Genomic DNA, 22342 nt, shown 5'->3' with positions numbered 1-22342 from the left:
TCTCTCAGTTTCTCCAACTTTAGTATACAAGCCTCAAAAAGGAAAAAGAACAAAAAGAATAACAAATTAAATCAATTAGTTTTACATATAAATACAATTCATCTAAACCTAATACAAATTAAATCAATCAGTTTTACATTCAAATACAATTAGCATCAATAAATTAAAACATAAAAAATCAAGTATAAAAAATTAATAAGAACAACTTGTTATACCTAATGTAATTCATTATGTACTACTACACAGCAGAAGCAGAAAAGAAGAAACAGAGTCGGAAACAATTTTACAACTTGGGGCAGTTGCAGAGCAAGCCACCGACGAGAGATAGCAGAGCTTCGAAGAGGAGCAGAGCAGAGCCTGCAGAAGAGCCAACACGATGACGACAGAGGAAGCAGAGGCAGACGAGGCACGAGGTGGAAGCGGAGGCAGAGACAGGCGAGGCACGGCAGAGACAAGGCGGCCGGGACAACACAGACGGAGAAGGAAGAGGCGAGCAGACACTAGCGTCTCGGGGATGAGGCAGAATAGCCGGCGAGGGGAGCGACGAGTGATCGTGCGGAACTGCGGTGAGTGAGATGGAGAAGCGAGAGTGAGTGAATCTGTGCTTCTTAGGAGAGACCGAGAAAGTGAGCTTCGGGATGCTTGGGGCCTTAGGTTTGCCGTTGGCAAGTTAGGGTATTTGTTTTTTGACAAAAAAAAAAAAAACTTTAAACGGCTTTGACAATTATCATGGAAGACAACAAGGTCCTTAAAAAAAATTTAACCCGACTCCTGAGTTTTATTTTTATGGGATTAATTAGTTTTTGTGTCAAAAAAAATTAATGTTTTTTTTTTATAAGGACTAATCAGTTTAAAAAAAATTAGGAGCCGGAGTTGGGTATTTTTTTTAGAGCCTTATTATCCTTTTGAGATAATTATCAAGGATCGGATGAAGTATTCACTCTTGTTTTTTTAAAACTAAAATGACGTAATATTGGCAGGTTTTTCTAAAAAACAATTAATGTTTTATCTGGTCCGATTTTCAAAAATCGGCTAAGTTACCGGCTTTCACCAAACCCAAACGGACCAAACCAGATTTTAAAAAGACTCACGTAATTATCAGTTTGTACACCAAAAAAAAAACATAATCATCAATCTAATTTTCTATAAATATGTATAAATATGAGATTAATTAAAGTGATAACTATTTTAACTTTTAATTACAAAGTATTAGATTCAAATCTTAAAAATAATAAAATAGTTTATATAAATTATATTGAATGAATTATACATAGTAGATAATAAGTAACTATTCAATGTGATTTTTTTTCTTTCCTAAATTTATAACTACATAAAAAATGAAATTACAATAATGCCCTCCTAAAAAAATTAGTTTGTTCTTCTATATCCCATTATTCAACTTTTTTAATTTCAATGATGGTGATAAAAGTTTAATTTAAGATTTTTCATCACAAACATATTACTATTTAATATTTATTGAATATAATTCTTTTAATTGAGTTTTTTTTTCAATTGAGTTTATTTTTTATAAGCAAATATCAAAAATATTATACATGAACTAATTTTTTTAGGTAATAACATCAACTAAGTTTTTAATAACCAAGTCCAATCAAAATAAGTCAATAATTTATTGGCCGAAAATCGTACCCAAACCAAGGTGAGTTATATGTTGCACCTGCCAACATGAAAAGAAGGACGCTCCTCGTCCTTTCTGCAGTGCTATCACACCTGATGGAGTGCCACGTGTAGAAGATGAGCGATAAGAAGGCATGTGTTAGGGCCTCTTTTGACCGGTGAATGGGGAGAGTGGTTTGTGGGTTAATTATAATTTAGCTCCCATTGGGCGCTGGTTTACAAATGTTAAAAATTCATGGGTAAGGGTTGAAACCCGATTTTTGGTGGGCTGCCGAATTTGTTTGGTCCACTTTGGGGCCTATAGTGTGTTAAAATTTGTGGGCTTAATTTTTTTGAATCCGAAAACATAAAATTACAGAGGTGAATGGGAAAAAATTTTTCAAAATGGAAAATGACTTATAAGAACCCAAACTTAAGAGAATATGTTGAAACCCTTAAAAAGCATGCACCTAATTTCGAATGGACAATAAATGTTATATGAGTCCCGCTAGGGAGCCAATGGACTATTTGTACAATGTGTACAATGGACTATTGAGTTACAAAATGAACATCACCCATACTATCTAGAATAACTATCCGAGTACTAGGGATAATAAACATCTTTCCAAAAACTTAAACTGATTTTGGGGTTCACTAAGGATTGAATTCTTGACCTTTCGGATCTAGAGCTCTAATACCATGTCATGATACCACTCATCTCAAAAGCTTCAGCTGATGGGAAAAGGTAACACTAATGGTTATATCTCTAATACTCCCTAAACCTCTATTGTACACATTGTACAAATATTCCATTGGCTCCTCATACTTTTTCATGTTATATATAGGGGCATATAGTTCATATTGTAAGAGTGGTAAGAGTTCAGTCTGAAGTATAAGAGAGATGGAGGAGAATATGCAATGATTTTTATTCTTTGCTGTTACAAAGGGTCATAAGCCTGGTGTATACACGAGTTGGGAGGATACGAAACAATAAGTTGTAGACTTTACCTCCGACGGCAGTGGGAAGAAATTGGCTACCTCCGGTGGAGGCAATCCTTTACAACCAATCGTATCATGTAAGTTTCATGAAATTACTTTCATTTTTTGTTCAGTAGTGTATTTATGAAATTATTCAATGTAGTAATGGAATGTGATGTTGTTCAATTTGCATATTTGTAAGTGTTGTTTATTCTGGACATTTTATGTTCTGTTGTTATTCTTTTTAGGATTGAAAATTAATTAATTTTTGGGTTTTTTGTGCCATGAATTTGCAAAAGGGCTTCCTGTAAATTCGGCCAAGGAGCTTAATGCGGATTTTGCGATTGTGAGCAGCATGGAGGAGTGGTTGCTGAAAGTTTGCTTGGATACAGAGATTTCTTGCCCCTATTTTTTCAAGGTGGAACGATTTGTCAGAGACCAAAGGCCATTCTTTGGCTTCACGGTTGTTATTCCTGGTCATCCATTTAAGATAGAGCTATTCGTAACTGGTCGTTTCTCGATGGTTGAAAAAACTGCAAGAGAATATGCTGCTTATGAGATGCTATGCGTCATGCTTGAGGTAACTGAAAAAAGATTCGGGATTATAACTACACAAAGGTGAAGCTTCTTGGCGACTCAAATAATGTGCTTTGGGCCAAGGTAAGTCAATTGGAAGAATCTTACGAGAAGCTAAAGGCCAGTTACGAATCACTTGTATGACGCCATGTGGAAGGAGAAAGAGTGTGACTGTGTGTTGTTTATGTGTTGTTGGTTACTGGTTATGTTGTAATTGTTAAGTTATGTTGTCTGTCTTTTATGTTGGTGATTAAAGCACAAAAGAACTCTGTTTAAGCTTTATTTTGTTGTTGAATGGCATGGTTTAGTAGATAATCCCCAAATTGCGTGGTAATTGATGATGATGGCATGATTAAGGGGCTTAGTTTATAATTGAATGAAGTACCGTTGCTGTCAAAATGAATTTATTTTCCCCTGCATTTTTTTTGTCGTTATTTGTAGAGGACAGTGGTTGTCTTAAATGTTAGTAGAGATATGCCTCACATCAGAAGAAGATCACATTGACTGTGATTTTGTCTTTTTTCTTCCACTGCTCTAGACCTGTTGTTACACAACCTTGTGGTTACACAGCGTATAGATGAAAATTTTCGTTGGCTTGCTTTTGCAATACATGTTCTGTTGTGGTCAGGTGTCATTAATAGAGGATGAGGACCACTTCGACCTCACCCCTACCGTTTATGATGATGAAAAATGGATTAACAACAGAAAGAACTAAAATGACTTTTAAATAATTATATAATACTGAAATTATGGCACTTAAGCTGGAATAACTATATGATTTTATGCATAATCTGAAGATTATGTAAACTGATACAAGATATGGTTAAAAACTTAAGAGCCTACTTCAATGCAGGTAAGACATTGTGGTAGGTGGTTTAAGCTTAAGAGCCTACTTCATAAGCTAAGTAAAGGACCAAAATAGTAATGAAGAAAATTAGAATACACGGGTAGAAAATTTGTTGCTGCTGTATTTGGTTAGGTTGGTTGGTTTGACAGAGAATTGGGTGGTTGTCTGCATGTTCATTCAGATGATCACCCTGTATGTCTTCATCCAAGGGGAGTATTTGGTCAACAAGCAGCGGTGGGGTCCGCTAAATGGTTGGTGGTTGATTTTGATGCAGTAGAATACCATTGTCGATGAGTTAATTCTGATGATGTAATCGTCCAGCACCGAGAAATTGTTCCCATGCCATAGAAGCTTCCTCGAACGTGTCATAAGACTTATAGAGGTTCCCACTAAACATATAACCAAGAGCATCTAAATCTATTGATCGTACGAGTATTTGATTTGTCGGTGTGCTCGGAGAGTATAATGTCCGAGTCTTCAATCCTAATGATACAATAGCACATTGCAAAAAATCAGGCAACCGTGATAAACTCTGCACATGCAATCGCTCCTAACAATTATTGGAGCAAAAGAAAGTTTTTAGTTGGTATAACCACTTTTTGTCTGAAATGAATATTACAGGATTTGGAAATTGTAGATGTGTACATTAATAGCCACCATGAGTAAAGACTAGTAACTAACCTCCCAACGAAGGGCACCGTTGGGAACAGAAATAAGTTCATTATTATACAAGTAATCAACTTGATGAAAGTTAGTTTCTAATGAAAAAATTCAGTCTTCTCACTTTTTGCCATGAAGTTCTTTTTTCTCTATTCACCACTAAGAGTTGAAAAAAGAATAAAAGAAAACATAAATAGACAATGAATTCTTCCATATTAGTGTTGGGCCCATTTTTACACTTATGAACTAAGGTTAATAACTCTCTGCCCATTTTTATTTGTAAAAGACACGAATTTCAAGATTCTTGTAACATGAACATGAGCAGCAGTTTTATAACATACACAAAAAATTATATTAAATTTATGTGGTATCAGAGGGTAGGTTATGATAATTATGATTTTCCATGAATGATAATTATATATATAACGATAATAATAGTTCAAATGCAAAATTAACTAAGCATGACCATACCGTGTGACGTGTACCATGAAGTTCGGCTACACCACTTGGAGATCATAACCAACCATATAATTCGGAGGCACTAAAAGCATGGATAAACCAAACCAATTCAGATAAACGTTGTCAACGTCTCTTCCGTTATCAACAACAGCACAAAATTTCGGAACAAACCAAAATATCACACATCACTCATCTATATAAACAAACGAAGACAGCTCAGTAAAACAGGTCACAAAACTCACTCTAATTCATTATTTTCATCTCTTATAATTCACATACTTACTTGAGCGTCGGAGTGCTTTTTGCAGGTGCTCCCACCGCCGTGTTTCATCGTGCCGAGGTTATTCCTGAAGACTACCTTCCAGACGACGTATAGCTCCACCAATAGATAAGCAGCCTCATTGGGAGAGATATACCTAGACTCGAATGGAACATTTGGCGCCCACCGTGGGGCCCGAAGCAGTTAATCTGACCCCACTATTTCTTATATATTGCACTTTATTTTTTCTCTTTTACACAGGTTTCTCCAACCTTTTAACATGGCCGACAACGGAGTTCACCAGCTCACTCAGGCCGAACTTTTGGCCCAGATGGCCGAACTACAAGCAGAATTCAAATAACTTGCTGAGTTGTCCACCCAGAACAGCGCCAGTAAGCATGATGAAAATGGGCCAACCAAAGGCAGTACAGAACTACTAAGTGTCAACCCACCGAAGGAGAAGCTCACCTTAGACAACCCTTTCTCAGAGGAAATCACCAACTATCAGATGCCAAAGAATTTCACGCTACCTTCTTCGCTTGAGCCATATAAGGGGATTGGTGACCCCAGGCTCCTATTAAGAAATTTCAATCTATGATGTTTTTCAATGGCCCTAACAATGAACCTGTTCTTTGTAGAGCTTTCCCTACCTACCTCGACGGCGATGCGCTACTTTGGTTTTCAAAATTACCTGTAGGTTCGATCTCTTCCTTTGAAGAACTGGTAAAGTCCTTTATAGACTACTTCGCTGCAGCACGGATATACGTACACGGATCAGATTACCTCGGCACCATCCGCCAAGGTCCCCAAGAAAGCTTGAAAGACTATCTGACCAGATTTGCAGAAGCAACAATGGAAATACCCGATCTTGACCCCACCGTACACCTGCATGCCCTAAAGGCCGGACTCCGACCCGGAAAATTCAGAGAGACAATCGCAGTAACTAAGCCGAAGACATTGGAAGAATTTCGAGAAAGAATGGCAGGACAGATGGAGATTGAAGAACTCCGCGAAGCCGAAAAAATGGAAAAAAGACAACCGAGGAGAGAGGATGACAAGACCACAAGGTCGGTAAATATCAAAGACTCCAGAAAGCCCTTCAGACTGACCCCAAAATTCGACAACTACACCAAATTCAACACAAATAGGGAGAAGATAATTAAAGAAATCCTCAACGCTAAAATCATAAAACCACCAGCAAGGGCAGGAAACTACCAAGACCAGCGATTTGTCGACAAAAGCAAACAATGCGCTTTCCATCAGAAGTATGGACGTACAACTAACGAGTGCGTGATAGCTAAAGATCTGCTAGAAAGACTGGCTCGGCAAGGCCTCCTAGACAAATACATCGAAGGAAGAAAGCATAAAGAAGGTAACAAGGACCGAGAAGAACGCCATCAAGCTCCAGGGCACAAGGAGGACAACAAATGGTCAAACAACACTCCACCAAAAAGTATCATAAACTGTATATCTGGAGGATTCGCCAGGGGAGGTGAAACAACTTCGGCGTGAAAACAAAGCTACCGCGCAATGCTGGAAATCGAAGAAACAGCACCATAAAACAACGAAGGTGTGCCCGACCTCAACATCACTTTCAGTCAGGCAGATATATGCTCGGCAGCACCAAACTTGCATGATCCGGTGGTAATTTCTATCCAAACAGGCGAGTTACTGGTAAGAAAAGTCCTTTTGGACCCAGGTAGCAGTGCATATGTTCTTTTTTACTCTACTTTCCTAAAAATGAAATTATCTGAAAAAATCATGCAACCCTCATATGGAGAACTGGTAGGATTCTCTGGAGAAAGGATCCCGATTAAGGGTTACATATGGTTAAAAACGATGATGGGAGAGGACTCATTGCCGCGAACCATTGATATACAATATCTAATAGTTGACTGCCCAAGCCCTTACAATATTATTCTCGGAAGACCTGCTCTAAACATGTTCAGGGTAGTAGTATCCACTTTTCATCTATGTGTTAAATTTCAGGCACAGGACGGCAGGATAGCTACACTCCACTCAGACCACCAACAAGCTCGGCAATGCTATAACGCAAGTCTGAAAAGGTCGGCTGCAAGACAGGAGTTTCAACAAGAGGTCAAAGCAATTCACAGCACAAACGAGGTATTATCCCTAGTGGAGGTTGACCCCAGAGAAGACACCCAAGAAAGACCTCAGCCAGCGGACGAGCTCCAGAAGGTCATCAAAACCGGAGCAGGTCACATACGTCGGCCAAGCGCTACAAGGACAAGAAATATCAGAACTTATAAAGGTATTGCGAGCAAACGCCGATCTTTTCGCCTGGACTCCGGCAGATATGCCAAGAATAGACCCAAACATCATCTGCCACAAACTCGCCACTGACAGAACAGTCCGACCTATAGCTCAAAAGAAGAGGAACCTCGGAGCAGAAAAATCAAAGGCAACCTTAGAAGAAACTAGAAAGCTTCTCAGCGCAAACTTCATCAAGGAAATTTGATTCACCACATGGTTATCCAACGTGGTAATGGTAAGAAAAAACTCAGGTAAATGGCGCATGTGCGTCGACTTTACAGATCTGAACAAAGCATGCCCTAAAGATACATACTCTTTGCCAAGCATTGACAAGCTTGTGGACAATGCATCGGGATTCGAAAGCTTAAGCTTCATGGATGCATACTTTGGATACAACCAGATTCTCATGCACCCAGAAGACCAAAGCAAAATAGCCTTTATAACTGAACATGGAAATTTTTGTTACAAAGTAATGCCATTTGGTTTAAAGAATGCAGGGGCAACATACCAGCACTTAATGGACAAGGTCTTTCGCGACCAAATAGGTCGGAACATAGAAATCTACGTTGATGATATGGTCGCCAAAACCACCCCGGGAAGATCCCACTGTGACGACCTCAGAGAAATATTCAAGTAGATCCGAGCATACAACATGAGACTAAACCCAGAGAAATGCGCCTTTGGGGTGCAAGGAGGCAAATTCCTCGGATTCATGCTAACCTCACGAGGAATCAAAGCAAATCCTGAAAAATGTGATGCAGTACTCAACATGGCGAGCCCTAGAACAATAAAGGAGGTGCAACAGTTAGCAGGGAGAGTAGCGGCTTTGTCACGATTCTTACCAGAAGCATCAAGCCGATCATATCACTTCTTCCAGACAATATCAAAGAATAAAAAGTTCGAGTGGACACAAGAGTGCGAGACAGCATTCACCGAACTCAAAGCCATCTTATCATCACCACCAGTGCTACAAAGACCAGAAGCCCGTAAACATTTATACTTATATTTATCCGCTTCTAATTACTCTATAAGCTCGGCTCTTGTCATTGAGACAGGAAAAATACAACGGCCAGTATACTTTGTCAGCAGAGTCATGCAACAAACAGAACAAAGATATCTGAGAATAGAACAGCTGGCCTTGGCGCTAGTGGTAACAGCAAGAAGACTCAGGCATTATTTCCAAAGCCACATGATAATTGTAAGAACAAACCAACCATTAAGGCAGATACTAACAAAGCCAGAACTAGCCGGACGACTAACCAAATGGTCTGTCGAGCTCTCCGAGTTCGATATCCAGTTCCAGTCAAGGCCGGCCCTGAAGGCATAAATCCTAGCAAATTTCATCTCCGAGCTAACACCTGACGAGCACCACCACAGCAAGGCATGGGAATTACATGTCGATGGGGCATCAAGCCGAGGGGGAAGCGGAGCTGGGATAGTAATGAAAGAGGGAGACAAGGTGATAGCCGAGCAATCCCTCCAGTTCCACTTCTCGGCAAGTAACAATCAGGCCGAGTACGAGGCGCTCATAGTAGGGCTCAAGCTCGCCCTCAATCTCCAAGTACATAGCCTGACAGCATATTGTGATTCCCTCTTGGTGGTTCAACAAATCCGAGGAGAATTCCAGGTAAAAGATCCCTTGCTTGAGAGGTATTGGCTTAAAGCAAATGATCTCATTTCAAAATTTAATTTGTTCATAATATTACATGTGCATAGAGAAAAGAATATTAGAGCGAACATACTATCTAAACTTGTCGCCACTAGAACAGACACACAAACATCGGCATTATCACAACTTACACTTAAAAAGCCTAGCATTGAAATATTGTCTATAACAAGCATTAATCACCTCCACGACTAGAGAACACCTTTCCTTGAATACATCAATGCAGGTATCATACCTAGAGACGAACTTAACCGACAACACTTCAAACGAAAAGCAAGTCTCTACACAAACATAGTGGGAGAACTATACAGGCGCGGCTTCTCACAACTATTGCTAAAGTGCCTAGACAAAGACGAAGCAAAAGAGGTAATGGATGAGGTTCATGAAGGCGTGTGTGGAAACCACATTGGAGGACGAGCTCTCGCCGCAAAGATCATCCGAACAGGAAACTACTAGCCGACCATAAAAAGGGATTGCATAACAAAAGTCAAGACATGTGACAAATGTCAGAAGCACGCCGCCATCTCTACAAAACCCCACGAAGTATTACACAGCATGGAGGTAAGTTGGCCCTTTCATAGATGGGGACTCGACATTCTCGGCCCATTTCCAATAGCGCCAGGCCAGGTAAAATTTCTCTTGGTATCAATAGATTATTTTTCAAAATGGATAGAAGTACAGCCGCTAGCAAAAATAACAGTCGAAAAGGTACGATCTTTTATATGAAAAAATATCATATGCCGATTTGGAATACCAAAGGAAATAATATCAGACAATGGTAGACAATTTACAGACAATAAGCTCGGCTCATTTCTAAAAAATTTTAATATACAGCATCATTTTAGCTCGGTCGAACACCCACAAACCAATGGGCAGGCCGAAGCTGCTAACCGAGTTATATTGCAGGCAATAAAGAAAAAGCTCGATAATGCAAAAGGAGAATGGGCAGAACTAATCCCAGAAATATTATGGAGTTATAACACAATACAGACCACCACGGGCGAAACACCCTTCAAACTAGTATATGGGTCAGAAGCACTAATTCCTGTGGAGGTCGGAGTGCCCACGTTGAGAGCCGAGCTATATGATGAACAACATAACACAAACATGAGGAACGCCGAGCTTGACCTCGTGGAAGAGGACAGAGACATCGCGGAAATTAAACAAAGAGCCAAGAAACAACTGGCGGAGAGAAAACACAATAAAAAGGTCGTTCCGAGAACATTCAGTAAGGACGATCTAGTCCTCAGACGAACAGAAGAGGCGAGACGACCTCCTTCGCATGGCAAGCTCGCCGCAAACTGGGAAGGACCATTCCGGATAACGAAAGTACTCAGAATGGGGGCCTATCAACTCCAAACACTACAAGGCAACCCGGTATCAGGGAATTGGAATGTTTCTTCACTAAAAATGTATAGATTATAACTTGTACAATCAGCGGATGAAGGTATTCTTTTCCCCCTTAGAACTTTTTTCCCAAACAAAGAGGGTTTTGCCTAAGGAGGGTTTTAACGAGGCCGGACGCCCAATATATTCAAATAAACGTGATTGATTCTTTCAAACAATCCAAATTCTAACAAACAAAAACAATAAAGCATACGCTGCCAAAATAACAAGGGATATCGTCAAACTTGGCCTAACCTCGGCCAAAACAAACACTATCCGAGTTTGAAGTAACAACAAAACGAACAAAAGGGCAGTCAAATTGACCAAAGCTTGGTCAACAAAACTAAAAAGTCAAACAAAAAGAAAAGAGTTATCAATACATTGGCATATCCAAAACAAACAAAAAACAAATCAAGAAGGAGCATTCTCATCATGCTCCTCCACAGTGCCATCTACAATCATTTTTCCATCAATCACGATCTTAGTCACATCCAGACGATCGCAATCAAAATCAGGAGCCAAGAAGGAGATCTGACTAACAGCACGATCAAAACCAGAGGAGAACATCTCCATTCCCACCTCCTCTAGCTCATGAACCCTCGCAGTTAACTTCCCTTTTGAGACGTCACTCTCCTAAATATCAGCTTGCAGCAACCGAACTTGATCCCTCAAGCGAGCCACCTCCTCTTCAGATTCCTTTGCCCTAGTTACAGCACTAACCACTGCATCATCTTTTTTCTTTGATGATTTCTCCAGCTCAGCAATCTTCGCCTTGTAAGACTTCTCTAGCTCAGAAACCTTATTCATAGCCTCCTGCTACTCAGCACCTATAAGCTCGGTCGTACGGCCAACACACATCAGCCGAGAAGCAACAATCTGCAAAAATCACACCACATAAGGACAAAAGAAGCACAAAGAAAAAATAAAAAAGCCCAGAAGAAGATAAAAGCGACCTGAACAAATTTTTCCAAGCTCTTCATACCAATACAACGAGTCATCAGCATGTCACCTGGATACTGAGAAACCCTATCTGAGAGCTCGGCGATAGGGAATTGATCGCTCCATAGGGAGTGAGGACTTGTACCAGGAATGAAGCCATGAAGCCTCTTCTGACGATCAAACACAGACCTGCCACTACCCGCCACATCCTTATCACCCTCAAAAATAACCTCCAGAGATTGATCTGTCTCATCTCTTTTTCTCTTAAATGATGATGCAGGCTGAGCAGCGGACTGCGCAGCCTCCCCACCGCCTTCCTTAAAGGTCCCAGAGCCACCGACACTCTACTCCTTTTTCTTCTTTAAAAAGGATTGAAACCGAGAAGGGTCAAGAAGAGGAACACGCCCACCTACACAGAACGAAAAATCAGATAAAGAAGACAAACGAATAGCAAAAATAAAACAGCCAAATAATACCTATATAATTCTTCAGACCCACACTATCACCAGAATCATGAAAACCAAGCATGTCACTAATCGACAAACATTCCCCACCAGCAAAGCTCTCTATCAGAAAATCCAACAACAATTATTCCTCCTCGCTACGTTCGTTAGCTTCAAGAATCTGAAGCGGCTCCAAACACCAATATAAAGGAAATTTCTCCACAAGCTCATCATCCAAATAGAAGGGGTACTCTGACTCCACCGAGCGCACTTTCACATACATTTGCTTAAAATTTTTAAAGGAGGATTTATACAACAAAAACAGAGAACGGCCAAGGAAACTGCTTAAACAAACCCACAACCCTTTCCGAACCCCTTTCGACTGAAAAAGAGAAAAGAAAATGAGAAGAGAACAAGGAACAGACAGGAAATCCATCAAGCATTGAAACGCACGCAGGAAGGCCCAAGAGTTAGGGTGTAACTGTGAGGGAGCGCAATTCAACTGGGTCAGAATATCACATTCAAACGGAGAAAAGGGAAAGGTAACACGAAGTTCAGTAAGGCAATGAGTGTAAAAATAAAAATACTGCCAATCCCCCCTCCTTTCGTAAACCCTATCCTCGCCAGAACACCAAAGGAACTCAACTTTCGCTCCCGAACCCTCCTTCACTACCTTCAAGCCCTGAAGCTCACGAACCGAATCAATATCAACGTACGAAAAGGAACGGGTCCTCACGTCGTCATGCACCCAATGGTACGGGTTATCCTTTTTCTCTTCGACAAATTTTACTTTTTCTTTCTCCCTCGCCATTTACAAAATACAAAAAACGGAGAACAAAAGATAAGGGAAGAGAGCTAACCTTTGGAAGTCATACTTGGAAGAAGAATACAAAGGAAAACTGAACGACAGTTCCAAAACAAACCAGATATTATTGCAAGCCCACTAAGTGTCGTGGGTAATGTAAGTAATAACCTCTCAGCAACATCGAAAATCAAAACGGCAAGAGGAGGCATTAATTACGACACGAATCACCAAGAAGGCGGTCCCTTACACTTCAAAAAATTATTCAAACACAGTCAACAAGTCTTCAACGCACCACAATCCATAAAAGGCCTAAGTCCACAATAATGAACAAAAAATCACAAATATAACACGCGAAAAGAACGCACGAATAAAAGCTTGCCTGCCATCTTTTAAAAGATAACAGACAAGCTTGGGGCTATGACATGTACCACGAAGTTCGGCTACACCACCTGGAGATCATAACCAACCATATAATTTGGAGGCACTAAAAGCACGGATAAACCAAACCAATTCAGATAAACGTTGTCAACGTCTCTTCCGTTATCAACAACAGCACAAAATCTCAGAACAAACCAAAATATCACACATCACTCATCTATATAAACAAACGAAGACAGCTCAGTAAAACAGGTCACAAAACTCACTCTAATTCATTACTTTCATCTCTTATAATTTACATACTTACTTGAGCGTCGGAGTGCTTTTTGCAAATGCTCCCGCCGCCGTGTTTCATCGTGCCGAGGTTATTCCTGAAGACTACCTTCCAAACGATGTATAGCTCCACCAATAGATAAGCAGCCTCGTTGGGAGAGATATACCTCGGCTAGACTCGAACGGAACACCGTGGAAGCAAGATAGTATGTGTGAATACATTATTGCATATATATACACTACATGATAATGAATAATGATAAAAGAATTAGTGATTTTGCTTTTCCGAAATATATATGACGTAGTGGTATATGAATTTGATCATATATGCATGTGAGATTTTGTTTTTCGTGGCTTTGTGTCATCAAATTTTTTAGATTAAAAATTAAACTGAAAAGGTTTTGCTACATAAAGAAAGTTAATGTCTTATTGTATATAATCGTATATGTTGCTACTTGCTAGTTGCTACATCATTCACACTTTGCTTTGGTATTATATTTTTCTTCAGATTTTATGAATTGTAATTATTTTATGTCGGATTTATTAATTACTAAAGTGGTCAAATCTAAAAGTTTTAATTAATTTTTAGTCCGTCCATTATAACTCGGTCGAAACCGAACTATATCTCGAATTTCATTATTTTTTTTGTGACTTAAAAGAAAATAAACAAAAACTAAGAAAGAAAAAAAAACAAGAAACTGCTTAAGAAAGGCAGTCCCGCTGAATACTACTCTCAAACTCCTTCTAAGGCAATGGAAGCTCCACTTGGGGAGAAATAGTCCTCATTGCAGTCTTTGCCACGATGTCTGCTACTATATTTGCATCTCTCAAGATCAACCGAAGATCAGCACGCCATTTTCAAGACATGATATCTCGGATTTTTAACACCAAAGGATTAATAAACCCAGAGCAATATTGTAAATTATTGACAATAGTAAATGTCTCCACACAGTCTGTCTCACATATAATGTCTCTTTGTCCCGAGTCCCATGCTAAAAGAAAGCCTCTCCAAATAGCAAACAACTCTCCTTGCAAAATGCTACGACTCTCAATTGTTCCCAGACAGCCTCGTTGCCACCTTCCCTTCCAATCTCTGCTAACACAAGCAAAACTAACTCGAGCACCACTGCCAGGATAGCTAGCATCACAATTAATCTTAAAGGTACCCACTGAGGGGGGAATCCAAGAGCCACTAATGGTTGAGGGGATAGATAGTCGTTGCAACTCAAAAATATTTCGGAGCTCCTTTTCTAAGGACAAAGCCATACCAATCACCTTGTCTGTGGTCCAATGCTCGTGAGGATGAAAGATCTCGTTATTTCTCGAACACCAAATCCACCAGAGACCAGAAAAGAATCTAAAAGGGCGCTGTTTGCTATTATATAAGAACCAACTCATCAAATCCACTGGTTGATCGGAGATCCCTAAAGCTTGCCAAACAAGTTGGGCTTTTGGACAATCCCGAATACAATGTAAAACCGATTCCTGACCTGAGAAACATCGTGGACAGCTATCCGTGTGCGAAATGCCCCTCCTAAAACGAAATGCAGCAGTAGGAAGAGCCTCCCGAAGACATAGCCAGGCCAAAATTTTGTGCTTTTCTGGAACATGTTGACGCCAAAGCCAAAGCCAATTACCCCTATCCTCCCAACTAAACATCTTCTTACTGAGCCACAAATAACCACTATGAGCATCATAAATCTTTGAGGCCGCACCAGTCCAACACCAACCGACCTCTGAACCAGTTTGAACATCTGGGTTGTAAGAGTTAATGTTGCTCTGCAGAGACTGATTCAGATGAGAATAGATATTCTCAAGGTTCCACTGTCCAGATGACCAAAGGTCCAAGATCCTGAGATCCGAATCAGAAATGTGAACATAATCCATCTCCTGACATAGTCGCCCCTCTCTTCTCCATTTAGAAAACCAAAAGTTCTGTTCCAAATCCCCAATGCACCAACTAAAACCTTCCTTATTTAAAATGAGTGTTTTTATATCAATCTTTAATTCTTTATGAAATTAATCCCCTCTTTATAGCTGTTTATTATTTGACCTGTAACTGATCATCCTAAACAACAGTTTTGAAGGTATGAATTGCTAATAAAAAAACCTTTGAGTAGAACAAAGAGGTATGTTGAGTAAAAATATTAGAATCATTGATATTATCTTACAAAAACTGACTTCAATGTCAGATTATCTTCTACATGGTACCCCCATGTTTTTCGTTGGCCGATGTATATTTCATCCATCCAAAGTTGATCAAGGACAAACTGGGCTGGACGAACCATACAAAAAGAAGTGACTTATCAAGCGAGATAAGCTTTTTTTTTTTTTTTTCAAAAGAAATATTGATTTTTTTTTATAGGAGGTTTAGTTGAGGTTTTTTATTTTTAATTTTGAAATTTGTTTATAATTTGATTTGAAGAGAAGTTCGAAAAATATTTATCCTGCATATTTTTATACAAGTATCAAATTAGTATCAATTATAAAAATGTACACGTAACAAGATTAAATTAATAATACTGAAAAAATAAACTTATGTGCTTTTCAGATGGTGTTTAGTTTTGTTTGGTTAACCAAAATTCCATACTAGATTGTCAAATTGGTTTCACCAAGAATGAGATTTTGCATTTCTGTTCACAATTGATTTGTTGTGTTAATCTTTTAAACAATTACTAAACACAAGTCACTTTATTTCAAAATCAGTTATCCAAAAACAAAAGCACTCTTAAACCTGGCCAGTAGACGTTATGGAGTGCCCTGTGTAAGCACACCTATTTTGGAAGGTGCGCCACAAATGGAACCTCATTTCTTAGTTACATAAACATTGTTTCACATGCAACTCATCAGCATAGAAAATTTTCATGCTCAGTAATAGGATTTTAATAGTAATGCTTGTTTAATAAACAAAATTTTCTTATTTAGTTTTACCTCCGGTCCCGGGTAGACCAGAACATGTCGATTCAGAAGGATATGTAAGAATTATTTAAATAAAATTAGCATAACTGACAACAAAATTGGGAATATAATTCAACACTTCATTCACATCAAAACTCCTTCTACATTATTAAGGGCTCTTTTTACCAACTTAAACTTCTGATTTAGATCTTTGTTGGATTTGACAATGTACTCTTTACCGAAGAATTCAATGCCTTGTCGAAGACCCTCGAGTTCAGGGGCCACGGCCACACGTGTGAATACATTCCAGACGGTGCTATCAGGGTACTCGAAGATGGCCTCAAACAGCATGCGGAAATGCATAACTCTTCTTGGGGATAACAGGTTGAGATCACTGAGCTCCACAGTCTTCAACACTGCAAGGGAGAGGGTGAAAGAGGAAACCATTTCAGCCACAAATTTGGCAAGGTGCATTGACCTCATAAGCTGCATTGAATCAAGTTCCTTAAAGTGGTCCCAAATGCAAAACTGCAAAAACGGTAGGGGTAAAAATGAGTCATAAATCAATATCAAGTGCTGTTATGATAACATAAATCAAGCAAAATAATGCAATTCACATTCGACATCCAAAGCATTTGAGAATTCCTCAGCACTATTTTGTCACACCTGTGCAAGCACCCACATTGGTGCAACTATTGAACACAGTCCAATAGTTTCTCATAATCACCTACCTCTTGTCATATTTTCCATACACAATAGCAATATATAGTTCTGTTTCAAATTAGCATTCATACCAGTTTTATAACAAGGAGAGGAACATTACCTGCAGAGTAAACTTGTGATTTTTGTCATGCTCGCACAATTTCGTCGCCAGCACCGTATAATACTTGTTAAAAACTTTCTCTTGCAAGCAACACTCGAGAAGAACCCGCATTATATCTCTGTCCTGTAGCATTAAGAAAATAGATATGTCAACATGGAGGGTCTCATAATTGAAAGAACACAAAAAGTTCAGTAAACTTAAAAAAAAAAGGCTGACCTGCTTCCCAGGTAATTCCAATCGAAGAAGCTTCTCAAATGCATCAATATAGTCCTCACCACTCATTATTATACAGAAGATTGCTCTTCTGGCATCTGTGTTCATCTTTTGTGCAGCGGCAAGCTGAAGCATGCGTTGTGTTTCAAGAACATCTTTGTCGATTCTGTTAGCAACTTCTTCAACATTATCTGTTGCAGAAGCCAAATCCCCAGGTAACCACCACTGACCCTTCTTATCAGGATCAAGTAACTTGCTCCATTTAAGACCTCTAAGTAAAATGTCATCCACTCTTAACTGGAAATAACACAAATGAAACAGAAGTCACTGGGAATGAACAAAAGAATAGTCACTAGGAACACATTTCTTTTCTTCACATCTTTTAAAAATAAAAGTCTTAAAATAAATTCGTCCCCCCCCCCCCCCCCGGGGGGGCCAAAAAAAGTAATTAATATCTACAGAGAAAGGTGATTGAATAATAAACAATGCCACATAAGAATGCAACCTTCTGCAACCACTTCTTAATCCGAGTGTGGTGTGCAGGGTCCTCCTTTTGTCTTTTCTTGTTGTTCTTGATGTCACATATGGTTTCAAGCATGAACTCCATCTACAAGTGTTACCAAGTAATCAGTGCTGAACTATGTGCAGAAAAACCAGAGAACTTCTCTGATAATAAAATATAGCATGCTCACTCTTTTACTATTTCTCTTTTCATGATTATCTCTGGAGGAAGCCTTCAGGTCATTTGTCGTCTTCTGAACACTAACGATAAAATTTTTCATGGAAATTGGATCATCAGCCCTAATTTTCATTCCACAACCTATTAAGACAAATGGAATAAAGATCAAAGTCAGATATGGTTCATCCATTGGGAATTTCTTATAAAAATATCTAGAGAAGTACATTAGTAACAATTATAAATTCACATAAGCAAAGGAGATAAAAGGATTAAAATAAGGAAATATAAGACCAACTCCAAAGACCGAAGAGAATAAAGAGACAATGGTAAACTGCATTAGGTTATCAAAATTACACATACCATCCATCTATTTGACCAGTATACACTCACCTCTCCTCTATTATGTCATTACACTGAATTAGTATTAAAACGAGGAGAAAAAAGGTCAGTTTTAACACCCCCCACAATCTCATTATGCATAGAGAACACATAAAGATAGAATAATAATTATAAAGACTCTTGTTCTTTTAACATTGTTATTTAAGGGTATTTTTCGTATTAGTACACAGGTGACACACATGTATAAGGATCTGTTAATTACATTAACACCAGAGGATCTAAGTGTATTGTTTAGACGTGCAGTTGGTATAACATAAGGGAGGAGAATGTATACTGGTCAAATAGAAGGATGGTGCAAGTAGTTTTGATAAATCTTAAAGGGTGTGAGCGCAATTTACCAAAGATACAACAAGTCAACCACCACAAACAAATTAAAACAAATACATGAGACCTATCCTACTAATATTGAAGAGAGAGAAATTAGATAAGAAAACTCCAAGTGCTCAATACACCTATGGAATATTTCATAAGATGCATGTATGGCTTGTACAATAAAAAGTTGGCCAAATGCGTAAAAAATGCTTCTGAAGAGTGCAAAAGCTTAAACTGACTTTAAAATCTGAAAATTTATAGCATTCAGTCCCTTAATGTCAAATTGTCCCACCTCCCCACCAAACAACAAACAAACTGCAGAAGGGAACATTACAAACTAGAAAAATACCCAAGGGAAAAATAAAAATCTTACACTGTAGAACTGCCAATATGATAGAGACATCTATCTCGGTCAATCGCTTGCTCAACATGACTAGAAAGTCATATATTAAATCACTAAAGCATTAAAGAAGATATCTGTCAGGGTACAGTTAAAAATCACTTAATACTTCAAAATGCTTGGTGCAGTATACCCACCTAGAACAGACCCCAAATATGCATAAATAGGATAAGAGAAGTGTAAGATTCCGCAGAGAGAGATTGTCCTCTTTAAGGTACTCATCCTGGAATGAAATATGTGAAGATTATAAACTACAGTCAGTCTGCACAATACAATGAGAGCACAAGGGTGATCTGATGAAGAAACTAAAACTAAAAAGGGCAATATATATATATATAATCAGCATGTTGGACTTCTTTTTCAAGCATTACCTCAAAGCATTTGGCAAAGGATGCCATAAACTTTGCACTGAAGTCAACACCAACTAAACAGGCCATCCCTGCAACAAATGCAGCAAAAACAGCAGCGTACCTTCACCAAAAGAGGAAGAAGGGGAGAGGGATGTCAGTTAAACTAAAAGCAACATTGTGCAGTATTCAATGTAAGATCAAAGAGGAGGGATCTGACATACTCAAGGACTGAACACGACATTATGAACTAGTATTATAATATTTAAAATAGAAAAATATATGATTCTAAACTCAAAATATGAAAATAATTTGTCCTAAACCAACACCGATTTGTGCACAACCTTTTCCTTTCAATCATATATTTCTTCTAAGCTCTACAAAAAAAATTATCTGCCTTTTTCCCACTTCTGTGCTGGGTACTCTAGCAGTAGGGCTATAACTAAATTTGAGTAATTGACTGAAGCCCTGTACAATTAATTTTAATGGCTTAATAATATTTATCTCTTCATTTAAGGCTAAAACTGAATTTGGTTCAGGATCTTAATTTTAATGGCTATTATCATCATTTTGAAAATTTTTCATCGATAATACAATGCTTCCCAATCAAATTATTTTAAATACAGAAACAACAAATCCACCAAATAGCAATTCAACAGGGAAGGTAACTAAAATAGAAAGGCTCAAATGCTTAACTGTTCATTGCCCCGTGGCCCACCTGAGCATGATGCCAAAGCCTCCTCAATCATAATGTGTGAAGCTACACTACGTGCAACAGACTGGAAGAGAATTGCATCAAAACTTTATAGAATAGTACAACTTCTTATGTGGTTAGATTTCATAGAAACAACTTGTCAAGCAAACAAAAACTAAATAAACAAGTTAAATGATTGGGTAGCAACTACACTGTGCATTAGTACAATATGGTGTAATTTGAAGCATACACAAGGGACAAAGAAGCAGTTCAGATGCTTTGACAGTGGACATCCATTCTTTAAATAGAGAAAATCACCAAGACCTTTTTTTTAAAAAAAAAAGCCAACAGAAGCAGCAACAACATATTCTACTTATAAGAAAAATTTTTTACCAGAATTTCAACCTTCATGCTAGAGTTAGCAGAAGGTCATTTGACCCTTTACCTTTAAATATTCCAAATTTGAAAAGAACGAGTACATTGTATTGCTCTTCGAGATTAATCATTGAATCTTCATTTTAAAAAATGCAGTAAGATATTTTTTTTTTTTTTAAAAGAGACAATTGGTAAGATTTCCTAGTGTCTACCCAAGTTCCCTCTCTTTGCAACTCTTTGTTTTCCCATTTCAAAATGACATAACAAAGTTTCTTTCGATAACGCACCACAAAGAGACAGTTAAGCATTCATTTTCAATACAACTAATGGTGCAGCGAACCTGAAAGATTGTTGACAATTCTCCAGTAATTGATTCAACATTAGATTCAGAAAGCCTATTAAGAAGTCCTACAAAAGAGCTCAATTTAGAAGAAAATCAATACATGGTATACAGTTAGACATGTGAAGCCAAAACTAAAGCCTGTCCTCCATACCTCGTATACGTCTTCGTATCTGAGTATGCTCTTCAGATTCATTTCCAGCACGAGCTCTCAAGTGAGGTGCAATATATTTTCCCTTTTCTTTCTTTGCTGGAACTTCAGCAGAAACATGCTCTGATGCCACCTCCATTGCCATGGATTCTACAGTATTCGATATGCACAAATCATCATCCACCACATTGTCTTCTTGCTCTTGTCTCAACAACTTTCTCTTCTTATGCTTCTTCCTCACAGTTCCACAATCAGCAACATCTCCTAATGCTCCATCTTGATCAGAAGTTCTCATGAGCTCAAACGCTCCATCTATTGTCTCTACTTCCATCCCTTCATTTGGCAATATTTCCTCCTTATGCTTCTTACTCAACAAGCTCTTCTTCAACCTTTTCTTCGGCAATTCACTAGCACCATGAGTATCCTCTTCTCCAAATAAATCCATAGCAGGCAACATTCCTTCGAGCAATATGTTCAACCCATCATCCAAACCCCTTAATTTCCCTTCCTTCACCTTAAGCTTCTTGGAAAGCTTCCTTTCCAACTCAAGATCCTTCTTCGCAGCTATATCAGCATCCAGCCCAAAAAACTCTTTGCCACTCTTCTTCCTGGAACATCCCTTAGAACCCTTCTTCAACTTCTTCATTTTCTTAGTATCAGAGCCACAAATTGCCACTGATACAACACTCTCTTCAGCTCTCACATGTTTCTCAGAATCCGAATCAAACCCTAAACCCTCTTTTTCCTCAAAACTAGTACTAACTGGTTGCTCCAAGTTTGTCTTAGTTTTCCTATCCGAATCATCTTTACTTCTTTTGATAGCTCGAGATTTCTATACATAAACAATAATCGTGAAAAAAAAGGTTACATTGTTCAAGTGAGAAATAAGGCATAAATATTCATTTATGTTTCAGAAAAGAAAAAAGAATGAGAATAGAAAGGTACCTGGTGGAGAAGCCATGATTGGTGTTTGGATGCATTCTTTGCCAAACGGGATTCTTTCCTCCGTTCTCGCCGCGATTTCTCAGCCTCTGTTTGAGGCATTGCAACTGGGAATGGGGACTGGTGGGTTACCGTGTGTTGATGGGTTGGTGATTTTTGTTCGTTTAGCAAAAGTTTTAAAAATATTCCTAAATTTTATTTTGTTTCAATTT

At 38.6% G+C, this 22342-nt stretch overlaps 2 protein-coding genes across 2 annotated transcripts; one reads left to right on the top strand and one right to left on the bottom strand.

Moving 5' to 3' along the window:
• The first annotated feature begins 5990 nt into the window (after positions 1 to 5990).
• On the top strand, positions 5991 to 6905 carry LOC107606910 (uncharacterized). Its single transcript, XM_016308913.2, has one exon. It carries the CDS (start codon positions 5991 to 5993, stop codon positions 6903 to 6905), a length of 915 nt encoding a protein of 304 aa, XP_016164399.2.
• Positions 6906 to 16437: 9532 nt separating this feature from the next.
• Positions 16438 to 22290, bottom strand: LOC107609094 (uncharacterized). The gene is made up of 12 exons (XM_088493196.1): positions 22134 to 22290; positions 21192 to 22020; positions 21038 to 21105; positions 20325 to 20407; positions 19653 to 19752; positions 19419 to 19504; positions 19255 to 19337; positions 18184 to 18311; positions 17997 to 18098; positions 17495 to 17788; positions 17279 to 17401; positions 16438 to 16983 (listed from the first exon to the last, which is right to left on the bottom strand). Exons 1-12 carry the CDS (start codon positions 22230 to 22232, stop codon positions 16600 to 16602), a joined length of 2379 nt encoding a protein of 792 aa, XP_088349322.1. The 5' UTR covers positions 22233 to 22290; the 3' UTR covers positions 16438 to 16599.
• Positions 22291 to 22342: the final 52 nt, after the last annotated feature.

Source organism: Arachis ipaensis, chromosome B7, assembly GCF_059453495.1.
Source record: "Arachis ipaensis isolate K30076 ecotype BB chromosome B7, ASM5945349v1, whole genome shotgun sequence".
NCBI classification, from domain to species: Eukaryota; Viridiplantae; Streptophyta; class Magnoliopsida; order Fabales; family Fabaceae; genus Arachis; species Arachis ipaensis.
The sequence above is the reverse complement of the archived record's forward strand: the minus strand, read 5'-3'. Positions and strand labels throughout refer to the sequence as shown.

Coding starts and splice junctions, on each gene's coding strand:
- LOC107609094 (XM_088493196.1), bottom strand. CDS start 22,232: ATGCCTCAAACAGAGGCTGAGAAATCGCGGCGAGAACGGAGGAAAGAA. Junction 18,312..19,254: donor CATATTGGCAGTTCTACAGT/GTAAGATTTTTA, acceptor TTGTCTTAATAG/GTTGTGGAATGAAAATTAGG. Junction 17,402..17,494: donor TGGAATTACCTGGGAAGCAG/GTCAGCCTTTTT, acceptor TTAATGCTACAG/GACAGAGATATAATGCGGGT.
- LOC107606910 (XM_016308913.2), top strand. CDS start 5,991: ATGTTTTTCAATGGCCCTAACAATGAACCTGTTCTTTGTAGAGCTTTC.